A 15,482-nucleotide genomic window follows, 5' to 3' on the forward strand; every position below is an offset into this window, starting at 1 on the left:
GTAAGTCAATACTGAATGAAAGAAAATATTATCCACGCAAAAGCGCAGCTAATACAACTTCTTACGATAACTTGATGTCTCCGTTCCTTTCGAATAAGTGTGGAACGGTCGGTGGCTTTTGCGTTCACACTCTATTGCGTATGGTTCTTTCGTTATAGTTTACTTTGACGTGTAGTCTGCACTTTTGTCCTCTTGTTCATAATTCTTTATTCGAATTAATACGAGTTCGTATCACATATGTTTTTCTGACTTTTTCATTTCATTTTTTCATGTTTTTTCATTTTCACGTGTATGTATCCACGGGGTCGTATAGTATTGATACGCGTACGTGCGTAAGGAGAATTCGAACCTTTCGCTTTTTTCTTGTGCTTAAATAGCTTAACAACAAGGGACTTTGACACGGCGGGAGAGGACATAAAGAATATACGAACTACCAACGAACCAAGTGGTTACTTTTTACAAAGTTAACTTAATGTTTTACTGCATTTGACCATTTATCGGTTGAAAAACAAAACCGAAAAGCACTGGTACGAGCTGTAGAGTTCAACTTCATGCGCTCGCATTCAAAAGTATAATAGAATCATTTGTGTTGAACGTATTCAAAACTTGCAGAGACTGGTCGAGGAAGCCTCGCTCTTTGAATGAGTAGCTCGTGAAGCGGTGAAGGAGAAGATGCAGCTTTCTACGCAAATGTCAGGTTCAAATTTGTCCACCAAAAGACAAAATTTTCAAGCACACACCCACACCCTCTCTCGTTTTGCAGTGAAAGCTAATCCACAACCTACTAAAAAAAATCGATCAATTGTTAGAACAATCACGAGTGAGAGCATTTCTGGTTCTCGAGATGAGGATTTTTCGAAGCTTCCTCAAGAGTCACAGACATCCAGGCGTGATGCCCTTGACTTGAATAAAAAAATTGCCGATGATACTCTATTACCTCCGTCAATGCGAGAGCCAGGTGCAAAGAAAATGGGAGCTACGAACGAAAGTAATATCATTCTTAGTGATAATATAGGCTTACCTAGTACGAGAAGTGCTTCGAACAAGAAGCACGCTGATTTGGAGGAACTGAAAGCCAAAGTTCTGTCACAAAAGATTTTCAAGACAGACTCAGGTAAAACATCAACAAACATCAACAACAACAACAAACAACAAAGTAAATTCTTTCTCATGGATAAGAAGGGCGTACCCGGATTAGATAAAAATAAAGGTATACAAAGTAATATTGGCGCTCTCACGCAATCTATTAGACAAAGTGATAATGGAGATGGTGGTGTAGGAGGTGGTGGCGATGGACACAATGGTGGTAACTCAGATGATGATGAAAGTGATTTCGATCCGGACGCATTTTCAATAGCTGAAACGCGAATTTTGTGGATTGATAGAGTGTATAGAGATGCATATGATATTGTGTTGCGGACGAAACAACGAATGATAAATATTTGGATCACTCGAGATCCTTCAAAAACAACTCGCCTATTACTATTCTCAGTTTCTGGAGTATCACTTTTTGTTCTTTCACTGATCCTATATCCAGAGAATCCACTCGATTTTAATGATTCTGGAATTTTTAGCTCGGTTTTTGGACGGAATCCTCGGTGGCTGCTAAATCGAGAACTTGGACCCTTACAACCTACATTGTTAAGTACAACTTTTGCGTGTGCCGCTGCATTTGCTAAAGTTCGTCTTGGGGCTAATTTAAAACCTCTCTCTAACTTTATGCATGGTGTTCTAGGACTTCCGATGGGTTTCATGCTAGTGTTTCGATGGAACAATGCTCACGAACGCTGGTGGTATGGGAGAACTTGTTTGGGAAATATTTTGTTTTATTGCAAAAATTTGGGTGGTACCTTCTGTACGTGGGTAGCTCCAGACGATCCAATCTTGGCAGCCCGAGCACTTGCGTTGATAAACACTCTTAAAGAGTGTGTAGCGGACAGACTCAATGGAACATCAATTACAGATGCTTCTGTTGTACAAAGATTAACGACACCATTAGATTCAGATGATTTAGAAGGTCTTTTTGGGGCATCAAACAAGGTTTTATTCTGCTTAGAAGCTCTTCGAGGTTGTGTGCAGGAAGCTTTTAGACGTGGATACATGCCTCCTGCAATCGCTTCCACCGTTCATGCCGAGGTTGCATCTATAATGGATAACTATGGATCTTGTGAAAAGGTGGTAAACCAGCCTCCACCTGGTTGTATTATTACGCATTTAAAGTGCACACTTATGGTTTATGTATGTTCCCTTCCATTTATTCTTGTGCACGAAGTTGGTGTTTTTGGTGTCGTGCCAGTCACCACATTATTATCATTGGCTTTATTTGGGATTGAAGCTGCTGCTGAGCAGATCGAGCAACCTTTTGGTAATCGTCCTTACGATTTACCGGTTCGTGCGCTCATGCGTGATAATTCTCGAGATTTAGATCAGACTTCTAAGCGTGTGCTAGGATTCACTGGTTTTGTGAATGGCAGACGAGATCTTGAAATTGATAAAATAGTTTCAGCTCCAAACAGTCTTGCATTAAATCTTGAAGAAGAAGGAAATTCGACAAATAACGTTCAAAGTGAAATCGGAGGGAAGAATAAAAAGATATATGATGAGGAGATTAGGACGAGAGAAGTGCTTGACCAATTAGACCCCTTTTTTGAGGATAGAGGGAAGGTGGTGAATTCAAAAACTAAGGCTTCAAACGCCCGTGACTGGACCGAGTCTTCCCTTGCACTTGGAAAAAATTGCAATTCGTCAAGTGACGTGTTTTTTACCGACAATCTCCGCACCTCTGCATCTTCTAATACCGGGATAAGTAAAGATCTTCAAACATTGAATGTTTCTTCTGAAGATTCCGGAGCTAGCACACTTACTGGATCAGGAAACACAGATTCTTCAAACACTCCCATGAAACCAACTCTCGACTGGAAACGGGAGGCAGATGATGAGTCAACGAAGAGTCATGCAATGAATAGTCATAACTTAGACTCTTTTTCAATTTCTCCAGACTCCCGAGTGCTTATCAATGAAAGTTCGGGTATTATTTACGAAAAGATTAAGGCGAATGGAGGAACACGGAAGCTTCCAACATGGAAGACACAGGCACCTATCGAAATTATGGACCAAGTTGATGAAAGATCTGTACCAGATTCGCCAAAATATCATACCTCTAGAATGCGGAAAGCAAACCTTGACTGTGATGAATATGATCACAAGATAAACAGTGTTCAAACGCCGGGACGAAATGCTAGTGTCGATAGGATGAGTTTCACAAGTCCTGCTGGTAACAACTACAGTATTGGTGATATTCAGTTGACTCCTCACCCAAAAGTTTCTCGGATAATCAGATCTTCTCCTGAGGGGGAAACTGATATTCGTGACATTCCTCATCGAGACTCATTTGGCCTTAAAAAGCTAGGGCTTGATCTGGATGAAAAGTTTGTTTCGATATCTCACAAAAGGAATGTCAGAAAATGATGAGTTTTTTTTACTATTACAAAATAATTATTTTGCACGTTCTTCTCGTCATGCCCTGCTTCAGCACTTTGGCTTACTTAACCAACCAAACTCTCTTAGAAACTATACTAAAAACTGTGAAAGATTTCCCCCTTAATTAATGAAAATCTTCTATTTACTGATACCAATCGATTCTTGCACATTACTTACTCCATCACTCCCTAAGAATTGAGTAAATACCGAAGAAACAAATCCAAGGTTACGGGTGAGAGAATATTTGAGCGCTGGTGGTAGTGGCTCGAAGACTATTGCGGGATTAAAAAGCTGCTTACTTTTATTTATAACTTTTCTCACTCGTTTCTCAAAAGCAGGAGGATAGTCAAACCACGGATGGTTTCTAATCATATTCGTTTCACGGCGAGTTCGCGATACAAAACTTCGACCTTCGTCACGGTCTGTGAAATTTTGTCCGTCTCTCTGGGTTTCAGGGGTGGGTTTATCTTCCCCGCGATTACGTGCCATTTTTCGTGTTTCGCTTACTTAAAAGAATCCTACAACGGCGTTGAAAATACCTTCAATGCTCCGAGGAGGAAATTGTTATCGCGCTTTTAGGCAGAGTTACTCCGAAGCGTAATAGCTCAAGAGCTAACGAAGTATGTACACTTTCGGTTTTGAATCCCTTGTGTAAAAAAAGAGCACCCAGCACCGTGTCTGCATGCATGCTTGTTGAGATTTTACTTGAAAGCGAGTATATGATATACGGTACTTTATTTTTTGCCAGTGATGCCAAACCAATATTTTTTTGTAAATACGACACGACAAAACGTTTTGTGAACGACTGTTTTTAAAACTGCTCCCCTCTCTCCTACATACTTCGTTTTTTTTTTCAAAAGTCCTATCTCTTCCCACCGCGCCTCATCAATATCTAGAACGAGTCGTTCCCAACGTGCGGAAGACTTTTATAAGAAACTTCTGATAAAGCACACACCATCCACGGCACTTTCAGAAGTTTGAAATACGCGCGAACAGTGCTACGAATCACTACATATCTAAAGGAGCTAAATACTTATTTTGAAGTGTGGGGTTACTTTTTCGACAGACGTCTTCAAATGTACATTTTGGAAACTATCACTGCTGCTGAACTTCAAGATCTACTAGGAAGTAAAAAGTCGCATCATGGGTTAAAAGTTATTGATGCGCGATGGGATGACACGAAATTAAGGACATCTATCCGTGAAGAGTACGATAAAGAACATATACCGTTCGCAATCTTTTACAATCACGAGTTAGTGAGCGATCTTTCGCAACAGACTCCTCAAGCTTTCCCAAAGTTGACCGATTTTGTACGTTACATGAACAAAGTAAGCATTTCTGTTGAAGATGATGTTATAATATATGGCACTGATCACGCTAGTTTCAGTGCAGAGTATTGTGCTTTTGTATTCAAACAATTTGGACATGCGGGGAAGGTGCGTATCCTTCAAGGTGGGATCGAGGAATGGAAAAAATCTGGTTTTTGCACGGAAGACTCTCGTAAAGATCTCGGTATGAACGATAGTTATTTCAACACCTACACACCGCGTGAGCATACAAATTCATCGGTATACCAAGTTAATGTTTCTGAAGTTTTGAGAGGTTTAGACTCTGACAAAATTCAGATTGTTGACTGTCGAGAGCCTCAAATTTTTCACGGAGAGACTTTAGATATCTCTTACTATAGCTCGAATGAAATATTAGTAGAATTTACTGGCCACCGCCGCGGCCATATTCCTGGTGCAAGAAACGTCCCATTTTCTCTTATTTCTTCCGCGAAAGATTCGGATACCTTGAGACAGATTTTCTTAGATTCTGGAGTAGACCTATCTCGGAGGATTCTACTTATTGCACGGGGTGGGATAAGTCCGGCTCCTTTTATATTATTCAAGCTGAGAAAGTTAGGCGTTGCATGTGAAGTTATACGCGACGGAATGTGTTGCTGGTGCACTGCTCAAGGAAGTTCATATCCTCTGATTTCATCAAATGATTTGCACTACAGTGAGAGAAAGCCAATTATAGTATGGGCTTTACCCAATAGTCACACAGATACTCTCAAATGCTGTTTCAAAATGCACCCCGAGATTCAAATGTACAAATCCAGAATATCCTCGCATTCAGATTCAAGCACGTATGTTGAACAGAGTGTTAGGAATTCGCTGAGAAAAGCAGCATATACTTCTATCCTAGAAATACTGAGCATAAACGCAGGGGTGAAGGTAAATGTTATCATGGAACTATGTCATGATTACAACGATGCGGAAATGGAAGATGCTTGGTTGAAGAGTTTCAATCACATAATTCTTGTCCGGGATCCTGAAGCAACTTCTGCATCGAAATGGAGAACTAGTGTGAGTGGAGTCGAAGTTGGTGAAAACAGTAACGCTCTTTCTTACAAAAACTCATTTGAGATCCTTGCAAGATTGAAACGAATCAGTGCTAGATCATTAGTTTTAGACTCCGATCTAGACTTGGTCCAAAGTCCGAAATCGGCAATAGAGCATGTCTGTGACTTTGCTGGAGTTGCATATAAAAAATCCATGTTCAATTGGGATTTCATCCAGATGGATGTTGAGTCTGCGGTGAACAACCTAGTAGACTTGGCTCAAGTTTCAATTGAAGAGCAAATTGATGATAAATATATTTCTCCAGGAATATCTGCAAGTACCATAGAAGTAAAATCATATTACGAAGCAGTAGTTTGGAACTCTATTTCGATGAGGAAGAGCTGGCCAATTTGTCGTCAAGGTCCATCTTTACAAAATAATTTTAATGTGCTCGTCTGTGACTCATCATATGATGGTAACCTGGACCCGTTACCATGTGTGACTGCTTCGTTTTTTTCAGACTCTACGATTTTTGCTTTTCACCACGATGAATTCGAAATTGCGGAAAAAAAATGCCCATATGTGTTTGATTTGCCTTTAGTGGTATGTGGTGAAGTAGGAGCTGTGTTACAGATGCTACAAAGAATGGATGCTAAAATTTCAAAAGGATTTATTTGTGTAGTTCGTGTTCTCATAATTACGGATAGAATACCGGCGATGAAATCATTAACATATCCAGTCTCTATAATTCGGTCTCAGGAGGATGTCGTGTCAAGTATCTTCATGCAAGACATAATCAAATCAGTCCTATCTGACATTGAGTCATCGAAGGTGGAGTCTGAAGTCAGTTTCGCTGAAGGCAATGAAAGTATCGATATCAATTTTCCGAATGTGCACTGGCGAGACTTATCGAAGCTAATTCAACGTTGCGAAGAAGTGGACAATATTGCGGTCACGGATGTGGAAGGTTCGTACAAGTTGACGGAAATTTATGCAAGGTCTCTGAAAGTAGACGAGATATTGACCAGATATGGGTGCACTTCTGGTGATCACGTAGCAATTTATCTTGAATCTTCTGCATCTTCAACATGGGCAGCCCTTGGCTCCTTATTACGCGAGTGTATCTTTGCAGATGTACCTACTTGGTATAGATCGACCGATCTCGACCGGGTTCTAGGTATTATTAAACCCAAAGTAATCTTGACTTCAGATGCTCTTTCAAAGAATATTTCTGATACAGAAAAGGCGAGTGTCGTTGTACTATCCGAAGAAATGGAAGATTTCGGATGTGTCAACAGTATCATTAAAGAAATTCATCCAACTCTAAATGCACATAATAAACCAGATTCAGGAGGTTTTTGTGTGCTTACTAGTGGTACCACTGGGATATCTAAAGTCGTATGCTGTCCGCAGGCTTCTCTCACTGATTCGCAGCCAATTTTCGAAAAGATTTTAAGAGATGGCGATCGGGTCGGGAGTTTCTGGGTATATTATTATTTTTTAATCCCTATTCTTTCTGGTTGCACTTTTGCCATCATACCGTCCGATTTCTTTCTGAAACCAAAAGAACTATGCGAATACGTGGAACAGAAGCAGATCACGGTACTTTTTTTGACTCCTTCTATTTTGGAGAGTTGTTTGATAAATGTATCAGATGAAACTTTTCGGCAGTCTTTTAATTCTGTGCACACCCTCATGTTGACGGGAGAACGTTTCCGAGACCAGATCAAAGATTTATTTCTGGCAAAAGTACCCGCTTGTAAGATAGTTAATATATACAGCACAAACGAAAGTGGTGATCTCGCTGTTTATAAAGATGGTTGCTTTCAAATTCGAGAAGGTACGAGAACAAGAATACTTGACGACTCGGGGCGAGCTGTTTTACGCGGCAATATCGGCCATCTTTTCGTGCAGAAACAAGGTTTACTCACTGGTTACTGGACGGAGCATGGTAAGACCTCCATAAAAACCGATTGGTATGATACTGGGGATTTAGTTCGCTGGCATGGAGGAAATAAAATTACATTTGAAAGCAGAGCAAATGGCGCACACGTTAAAATCCGTGGATTCAAAGTCTCTCCTCGGATGGTTCAAGATTTATTGCTCCAGCATAAATCGATCAAAATAGCGAAAGTTTCCGTTTTTGGTGAGGAAGATGGAATAGAAATCAGTCTTGTCGCTGCCGTAGCTTTGAACGCGAATGAATCAATATCAGAGAATGAGATTCGTGAGTGGATGCAGGCGCGAGCTCCGCATTATATGATTCCAAGTGCTTTTTATTATTTAGATGATGGGATTCACACTGCTATATCTGGTAAGGATTCGAAACTTGATGTCAATAGTTTGAAACGAATTTCGGACTTTGCTTCAAATGACCTGACTGTTGCTGAATCAGAGTTGGCAAACATCTGGAAGACGGTATTAGGTCAACCACAGCTTAATTTGAAAGGAAGCGATAGTTTCTTTGACCTCGGTGGAAGCTTAAAATTTGTCGAACTAGCTGATGCTATATCAAAATATCGAAATCAAGAAGTTCAGGTAGGTGAGATTCTGTCTAAACCAACCTTATCAGGAATGGCAAGTCTCTCTTCAGTGGATGCTAGGGAATTTAATGCAGTAAACGAGGCAGAAAAATACACTTTCAGCTCATTGGCTCGTGAAAAAAGCGAAGAAACTAGAAGAATTATTTTTGACTCGTGGAATGCGAAAAGTAAAAAAAACATCTTATTAACGGGTGTTACGGGTTACGTTGGTGCATATCTGCTGCGCGATTTCATTTTAGATGATTTCGTCGATTGTATCTACTGCGTCATTAGAGCCAAGGACAAGCAGGAGGCAAATAAAAGGGTTCTCAGTATGAGTTCTCGTCGTGGAATTTCTTTTGGTGATGGATATTCAAAGAAGGTAATACTTGTTTGTGGTGATGTTGCAAAGCCATTGCTTGGTATCTCTAGTAGTGAATATGAATTTTTGGTGTCTCGTGTCGATGTCGTTGTCAATGCGGGAGCAGAAGTTAATATGTTGAAGGCATATTCTGCACTGGCTGCAGTAAATGTCGGTGGCACAGTAAATGTGCTAGAATTTGCAGCACGAGCTTGCGCTAAGCACGTGTTCACATCAACAATGCTACCCCTCCCTGGTGAAGAGGCAACAGGCTATCGTAAGAGTAAAGAGGTGGCAGAATTGTTGTGTTTGCGTGCTCAAACTGAATTAGGTGTCCCAAGTGCGGTTCTCCAACTTGGTGATATAGGCATTTCTACGGATGAAGGAAGTTTTGCCCCTGATGACGATTATATTGTGATATTCTTACGAGCCTGCGTTTCATTAAATTTATTTCCGCACACGGATTGGGCCTTTAGTGTTATGAGTGTTAATGATTGCTCTATAATGCTAACGAAACTTTCATTAGAAGGAAAGGTTGAAAGTTTTGATGGAAATGCCCGAGAAGTGAAAGGTAAATTAATAAGATTTGATCAACTGTATACGTGGATATCGAAGGATATACCTCTTCACATGTGTAGTCTAGGAGGATGGACCAATGCCGCAAGAAGTGGAGCTGCGGATGGCATTGATGAGCTTAAAAGAGCTCTACTTTTGCTCGAATCCATGGAGGTTGAGCTTGCTGCGGAGGGGATGCGGCTCGAAAGCGGCGAAAAGTCAGGTGAAATAAATTTATGCGTAGATGAACGATGGGGTCAGAGTTTGTCAAATGCATTACAACTTGAATCTTTGCTTATAAATAGAGACAGTGCGACCAAGAGGTCAGCCCGAACAGTTGCTTATGCGGCCCTTTCCCAAGGAGAAAATCTTGTTCCAATTAACATTAGTCTACAAGATATGACGAGTACTTCGATTGAGATAAAAGTTACACATTGTGGGCTTTGTGGTTCGGATGACCACCTTATTTCAGGAGACTATGGAGACTATGCCGTATGGCCGCAAGTATGCGGCCATGAAATTGTTGGTATTGTGACTCAAGTTGGCAACGCTGTCACACATTTGAAACCAGGGCAGCGCTGTGGGGTAGGTTGGCAATGTTCATCGTGTCATGATTGTGAGTGGTGCTTGAGAGGAAACGAACAACTTTGCAGTGAAGTTGTGTGCACTTGCTGCGAGGGTAATCGAGGAGGCTTTGCAAACCTAGTACGCATTAAGGACGCTTCATTTGCCTTCAATATACCTAAAAATTTGGACTCGGCAGAAGTAGCTCCGTTACTTTGTGGAGGGCAGACGGTTTGGACTCCGCTGAAGGAACAAACTAAGCCTGGGGATCGTGTAGGAATTTTAGGTCTCGGTGGCCTTGGACATATGGCAATTAAATTTGCAAAAGCGATGGGATGTGAAGTTACAGCGATTTCTTCTTCTGAGTCAAAAAAGAGAAAATCAATTGAACATGGAGCAAGACACTACGTGTTACACACAGATAGAGACGCTATGGCGCGTAGAAAAGGATCTCTGGACTTCATTCTCGTCACCATCGCAACAAACCAAAGAGTAGACTTCGAAAAATTCTTCCACTTGTTACGACCACGTGGCACTATTTGTTTTGTCGGTATGTGTCCGCCAATAACAGCAGATGTATTTTCCATGGGGTTTACAATGTGCAACATAACGACCAGTAATACGGGGGGGCGCAAAGATATGATAGAAATGTTAGATTTTTGTTCGCGGAATGGAATCGGAGCTTCGGTGAAGAAAAGACCACTCTCAAAAATCAATGACGCAATTGCTGAGATGAGAAGGGGTGAGTCTTCGATTCGACATGTTTTAGTGAACGATATATAATATTAATACCTAAGGCAACATGTAGGTATAGTATGTAATAAATTTATTACAGATGTTAGTTACAGAGGAACCTATACATAGAAGGCATTCTAGCTCATTCCTTTATTCAACATTCCAAGACCTTTTTTTTTTTTTTTTTTCTTCGTTTGACTCGTTGAACTTGTTGCTTTAAGTTTAGGTTGATTTTCACGCTCATCTGCAAGTCTATTGGCATTGATAATACCTTCTTTAGTAGGATCTTCAATCGCATCAAATAAAAAAGTTAGAGCATTACGTTCTGTCTTTGATAATCCTGGATGCCAGAATCGAATGATGAGTACATAACGATCCGTTTTCTCTGATAAATTTTTGGTACTGTGGATGAAACTTGTGTCTGCAATAACTCCAGAACCATTTTTCCAAAAATGTTGCTCATTCCCAACACGCATCCAGCATTCTCCTTCTGGTACATCTAGTCCCAAATGAGACGTCAATATAAAGTTAGTATTGTCTGAGTGAGGTTCAATGCCAGTCTGCGGTGACTGACGTGCAAAAAATACTTCAACTGATGGAACTTTGAATCTTTTTACTAGTTCCGTTGTCCTCGGAAATAATGACGAGTTTGTGACATCCCATACACAGCGGTCCTGTAACACGAGCGTACGCCAGTCTGGTCCGTATGCAATCGCCTCTTCTCTAGCTGCTGGTGCCCAGATGTAATTGCCTTGTTTTTCTATGTCAGTATTAGTCACAGCTCCTTGTAACTCTCCCAGTATGACTTCGTAATCTTTCTCAAGTTTTTTCATCCAAAGAAAATCAGGGCTATCGGTATCATGGAAAGGGCGTGCTTCGAGACCGGATATATAGGAGGATGCTCTTTGTATGCCAAAGTTAGCATGATCTCTATAATATTCTTCATCTGCGGCTAGAAAATTCAAGCTTTCGATTACTCTCTTGGTCTCGACTGAGCCGTAACGCTCTCTAATAGCGCTGGAAACTGAAGTTAAAAGGTCACAATCTTCTTGTTGCGCACGGCAAATATAGTTTCCTCGGTTATGGCTCGTACTTCTTGTTCTTAGGACGAGTAATACGTTCTTTTTTTGTATATTTTTGAGGTGCCACGTTGAACTTCTTGGCTCAAGTATGCTTTGCGTAGAAGCTTGCATGTGGATTTGAACTTGAGGTGCAATCTTGCTCAGTTTCAGAAGAACGAGCAACAGAAGATTTCCCGGAATCCTAGCAACAGCTACAGCTCTATTTAAGAACTTGCGATGCGTATTTATCGAGAGATCGATCTATATATTTCAGTATGCTGCTGCTGTACACCGTGTACAAAAAAACCCGTGTAAAGTATCAGCGTTTAAAGTATGGTCCATATGATAGGTTCATTAGTTTGCCTTTTCCACATTTTTTCGACCTTCACACACCTTTTGGTCTAACCGGTCTTCCTCTGATAAGGTCCGCAGTGATCAATATTATGGATCATATGGCATACGTACCCATAGGTACTTATAAGGCACTCGTACAAGTGATCCAAAAAAAAACAAAACAACGGAGTGACAACTAAAAACAAATTAAATAAAAAACAAATAAGCTCGTATGATGTCATAAGTGATATTGGAGGTTCCCTGGTTCCGCGGTAGTTTACGAATAAAGCTATTCAAGTATTCATACGAGTAGAGGCATCAGGAGGTGAAAAGGAAGATTGAGTCTTCCACACTGTGAAAAAGTTGTCCTTTCAAGAAAGGAACTCAGTAAGAGTAATACTTTTATAAGTAACAGGTTGCACAACGAACGTATAGGTATATGCAATACAAAGGAACGGTTGGACTCTTCCAAGTTATAAACCGGTGTTTTAATGAACTTCGACTCAATATCGAACTCTAATACCACCGGAGACGTTCCAGATGAATGGTATCGCGATGAGAGTCACGTCGGTTATTCGTTACTCGGATTAAAACTGGAAAAACAGAAAAGGGTGGACTCTCTCGACGAGCTTTTACATAAAATAGACAGGAGTGATAGTTGGAGACAGCTCGTAGACAAAAAGCTCGGTTCTGGCATATATCTATCGGCAAATGAAGTAAAGTTTATTCGTAATTTATGCACGGGTGTGTTTATGAATGATATCGATGTAAATACGCAAATACATACATCTAAAGTCGAAATTGGTCGGGCTAACGAGCCTAAACGCCGCTTTCTAGCTTCAAAATGGGAATCCAAACGTGTCATTAATATTTTGAGATCTATTCGTAAAAGAAAACCTGAGTTATCAAGGCTGCACCAGATAGCTCCTAAGCTAGGATTACTTTGGAATGGCATTGAACATTCAGTACATTCAGAAAGAGGAGCACTTAGAGCTCCCCGTGTCAAACTTGGGGGTCATGAAGATTCATACAATGCACCTCTTGAATACCTTGGCAATACAGGTGATATATCTAATTTAGGTACACTGCGCTGTGTACCCGTGTTCAAACACTTCCTCAACGAGCAGTTTGGTAGATGCCTGGATCTTTATATGTGCCCTAGGGCTAAAAGGTCAAAAATGGATATGAATGTATCTGACTTACTACAAGACTTTCAGACACACGATGTGAAGCCTCTCTTCCCTTCAAAGCTTATGATGAAGTTTGCTGGACATGAAAAGGCAATAACATCAATGAGTGTACATCCGTCTGGAAATTTATTAGCATCCTCTGCGTTTGATAGCACAGTACGAATCTGGAGCTTATCTACGGGGAGATGCCTTCATATGATCAAAACAGTGGCACCAGTGTCTAGTGTGACATGGTGCCCCCAGAGAGATAAATCCTTGATTTCTTTCCACGTATTTGATACTGTGTATTTTGTAGACTTGATGGATGCTTTGAAATCTCGATTCAATGACGGTCCAATAGAAATTAATACCGAAAGAATGACGGCAAGTTCTTCTATTGAGCTCCCGAGTAAAGTTCCTTGTGGCTGGTTCGACTTAAATAAAGGAGTATACAATGTTACAAATCCGTATTATCTAACTAATGCATCTTGGCACCATAAGGGTGATTTCCTTTGCGTATATGGATCAAATATAAATGAGATATGTGTCCACCAGATTTCAAAAAGAACATCACAAAAATTATCCATAGAAGGGAACAATAGTATCTCGAGAATCATTTTCCACCCTTGCAAACCATGCCTTTTGGTCGCTTCTGTGAAGTTCATTGTAGTATATGATCTCAAAAGTCAGCAAATTTTACGTAAATTTGTATTTGAGTCAACTCGTGTAAACACTTTGGATGTGCATCCACAAGGTGACTACATTTTGGTAGGTTGTGCTAACGGTAAATTATATTGGTACAATATTGAGCAGTCGAGTAATGCAGAACGTACACTATCTTTCAACTATGGTGTGATATCAGTAGAGTTTCATAAGACTCAACCATTTTTCTCTATTGAATTGAATGACTCTTCAGTTCAGATTTTTAGTTTTTTTGTAGCAGATTTTTTGTCAAGGGTGGCAATAAAACCGCTGAAAACAATCAAAGATAGTCGCACAAAAGTATTCTCCGCATGTCGCAATTGTGTACTGCATCCTGCGCAACCGTGGTTGTTTAGTGTAGGAGGTACTTTTGATGACGAAGTATTTCTTTTCACTGAATACTAAAGAAAAATATAGTTACTGGTGCTGTTATTAACGAAACAAAACAGAACAAGAAAACAAAAGTGCTGGATATGATTGAGTATTTTTTATTCGCCACAAACAATGCGCACACTTAATGAAAAAGGAAGAACTCTAGCGAAGCTTTGATTTCAAGTTTCAGTTACCCCCATCAATTAATTTTTTGAAGTTGTCTCCGAATTTTTTAAGACCCTCTGCTGCTTCCTGGGCTGGCATCCGCGTCTCTTCCTCCGGTGGAATAACATAAACGTCCTTTTCTGAAGGTTTAAACATAGAGTTGGGATTCTTTTTGTCCAAGACACTGAATCCATACTCAAGTTCTCTCGCACTCTTCAACATAGGCATTTTTCTGACCATTTCTTCCAGCTGAACCTGCTCTTTGTACAAAGCTTGGCCAATATTGTTTGTCAGTGATTTCAGAGCCATCTGCAAGAAGTAATGAGAAAAATGATAATAGAAAAGAGAAAGACACACATCTTTCGATAAATTACTGTCTAAACCTTTCACTAAGGTATTAGCAGTTGAACCTCCCGTGACTACGTTGAGAGGAAACCACGTTTTCAACCCTTTTTTTGACCGGACATAAATTACAAATTGTTCATTATCTGGATCAATCGGCGGTAAGAATTGTTCTCTGCATTTGCATAAAGTCATTCTTTCGAAAGTTTAAGTCAAAATTATTCTTACACAGAACCTCCTTGCTTTGGGTTCGAACCTCTTCGATTTTGTTGCTTTCCTTTTGCGAATACCTGACAAAAATATCACATATGAAACTCAACAACTCATAGGTGACGAAAGAACCTGAAAGTGGAGACGCTTGGGAGGTGTTTTCTGCTGCTTGAGGCAACTTTTCCAGCTATTGTGTGGCGCAAAGCGGGAACTAACATGAATGTGGATCGTTTGATACATAGTACTCTTGTGATTGAAGTTCTGAATAATTTTTATTAGTTAGTGAAGTGCGTATAAATTGTTTCGTTACAAAGACAGAATTTTCTACGGGCATTTGAAAAGTAAAAAAAAATTGTTTACTTTTCACATCATTTTTTACGATTGCACACCAACACGGTAAACTTCTAGTCAACTGCGTGTTCTAAATAACTCATTCCAACAAGGAAATATAGCACAAAAATACTGCTATAATACTCTTCAGAACCGGCTTTGCGTGGTTCTCATATTCTAACCACACTATAGGTGTTCAAGAGAGCCTTATTAAGTCCTTCATTCGTATACACGGCTTCAGTACCGCGATAAAT

General features: G+C 40.2%; 6 protein-coding genes across 6 annotated transcripts; 3 read left to right on the forward strand and 3 right to left on the reverse strand.

The window, feature by feature from the left end:
* Positions 1-672: 672 nt before the first annotated feature.
* Bathy14g02960 (predicted protein) lies at positions 673-3,468 on the forward strand (the record flags this gene model as incomplete). The annotated part of the gene is made up of 1 exon (XM_007509198.1): positions 673-3,468. The coding sequence occupies one exon, from the start codon at positions 673-675 to the stop codon at positions 3,466-3,468; it is 2,796 nt and encodes a 931-aa protein (XP_007509260.1).
* Positions 3,469-3,618: 150 nt separating this feature from the next.
* Positions 3,619-3,852, reverse strand: Bathy14g02970 (predicted protein; the record flags this gene model as incomplete). The annotated part of the gene is made up of 1 exon (XM_007509301.1): positions 3,619-3,852. One exon carries the CDS (start codon positions 3,850-3,852, stop codon positions 3,619-3,621), a length of 234 nt encoding a protein of 77 aa, XP_007509363.1.
* Positions 3,853-4,556: 704 nt separating this feature from the next.
* Positions 4,557-10,592, forward strand: Bathy14g02980 (alcohol dehydrogenase; the record flags this gene model as incomplete). The annotated part of the gene is made up of 1 exon (XM_007509240.1): positions 4,557-10,592. One exon carries the CDS (start codon positions 4,557-4,559, stop codon positions 10,590-10,592), a length of 6,036 nt encoding a protein of 2,011 aa, XP_007509302.1.
* Positions 10,593-10,681: 89 nt separating this feature from the next.
* On the reverse strand, positions 10,682-11,737 carry Bathy14g02990 (predicted protein; the record flags this gene model as incomplete). The annotated part of the gene is made up of 1 exon (XM_007509105.1): positions 10,682-11,737. The coding sequence occupies one exon, from the start codon at positions 11,735-11,737 to the stop codon at positions 10,682-10,684; it is 1,056 nt and encodes a 351-aa protein (XP_007509167.1).
* A 692-nt stretch (positions 11,738-12,429) lies between these two features.
* BOP1 (Ribosome biogenesis protein BOP1) lies at positions 12,430-14,214 on the forward strand (the record flags this gene model as incomplete). The annotated part of the gene is made up of 1 exon (XM_007509256.1): positions 12,430-14,214. One exon carries the CDS (start codon positions 12,430-12,432, stop codon positions 14,212-14,214), a length of 1,785 nt encoding a protein of 594 aa, XP_007509318.1.
* Positions 14,215-14,367: 153 nt separating this feature from the next.
* Positions 14,368-14,883, reverse strand: Bathy14g03010 (predicted protein; the record flags this gene model as incomplete). The annotated part of the gene is made up of 1 exon (XM_007509183.1): positions 14,368-14,883. The coding sequence occupies one exon, from the start codon at positions 14,881-14,883 to the stop codon at positions 14,368-14,370; it is 516 nt and encodes a 171-aa protein (XP_007509245.1).
* Positions 14,884-15,482: the final 599 nt, after the last annotated feature.

This window comes from Bathycoccus prasinos (genome assembly GCF_002220235.1).
Source record: "Bathycoccus prasinos genomic : Chromosome_14".
Lineage (NCBI taxonomy): Eukaryota > Viridiplantae > Chlorophyta > Mamiellophyceae > Mamiellales > Bathycoccaceae > Bathycoccus > Bathycoccus prasinos.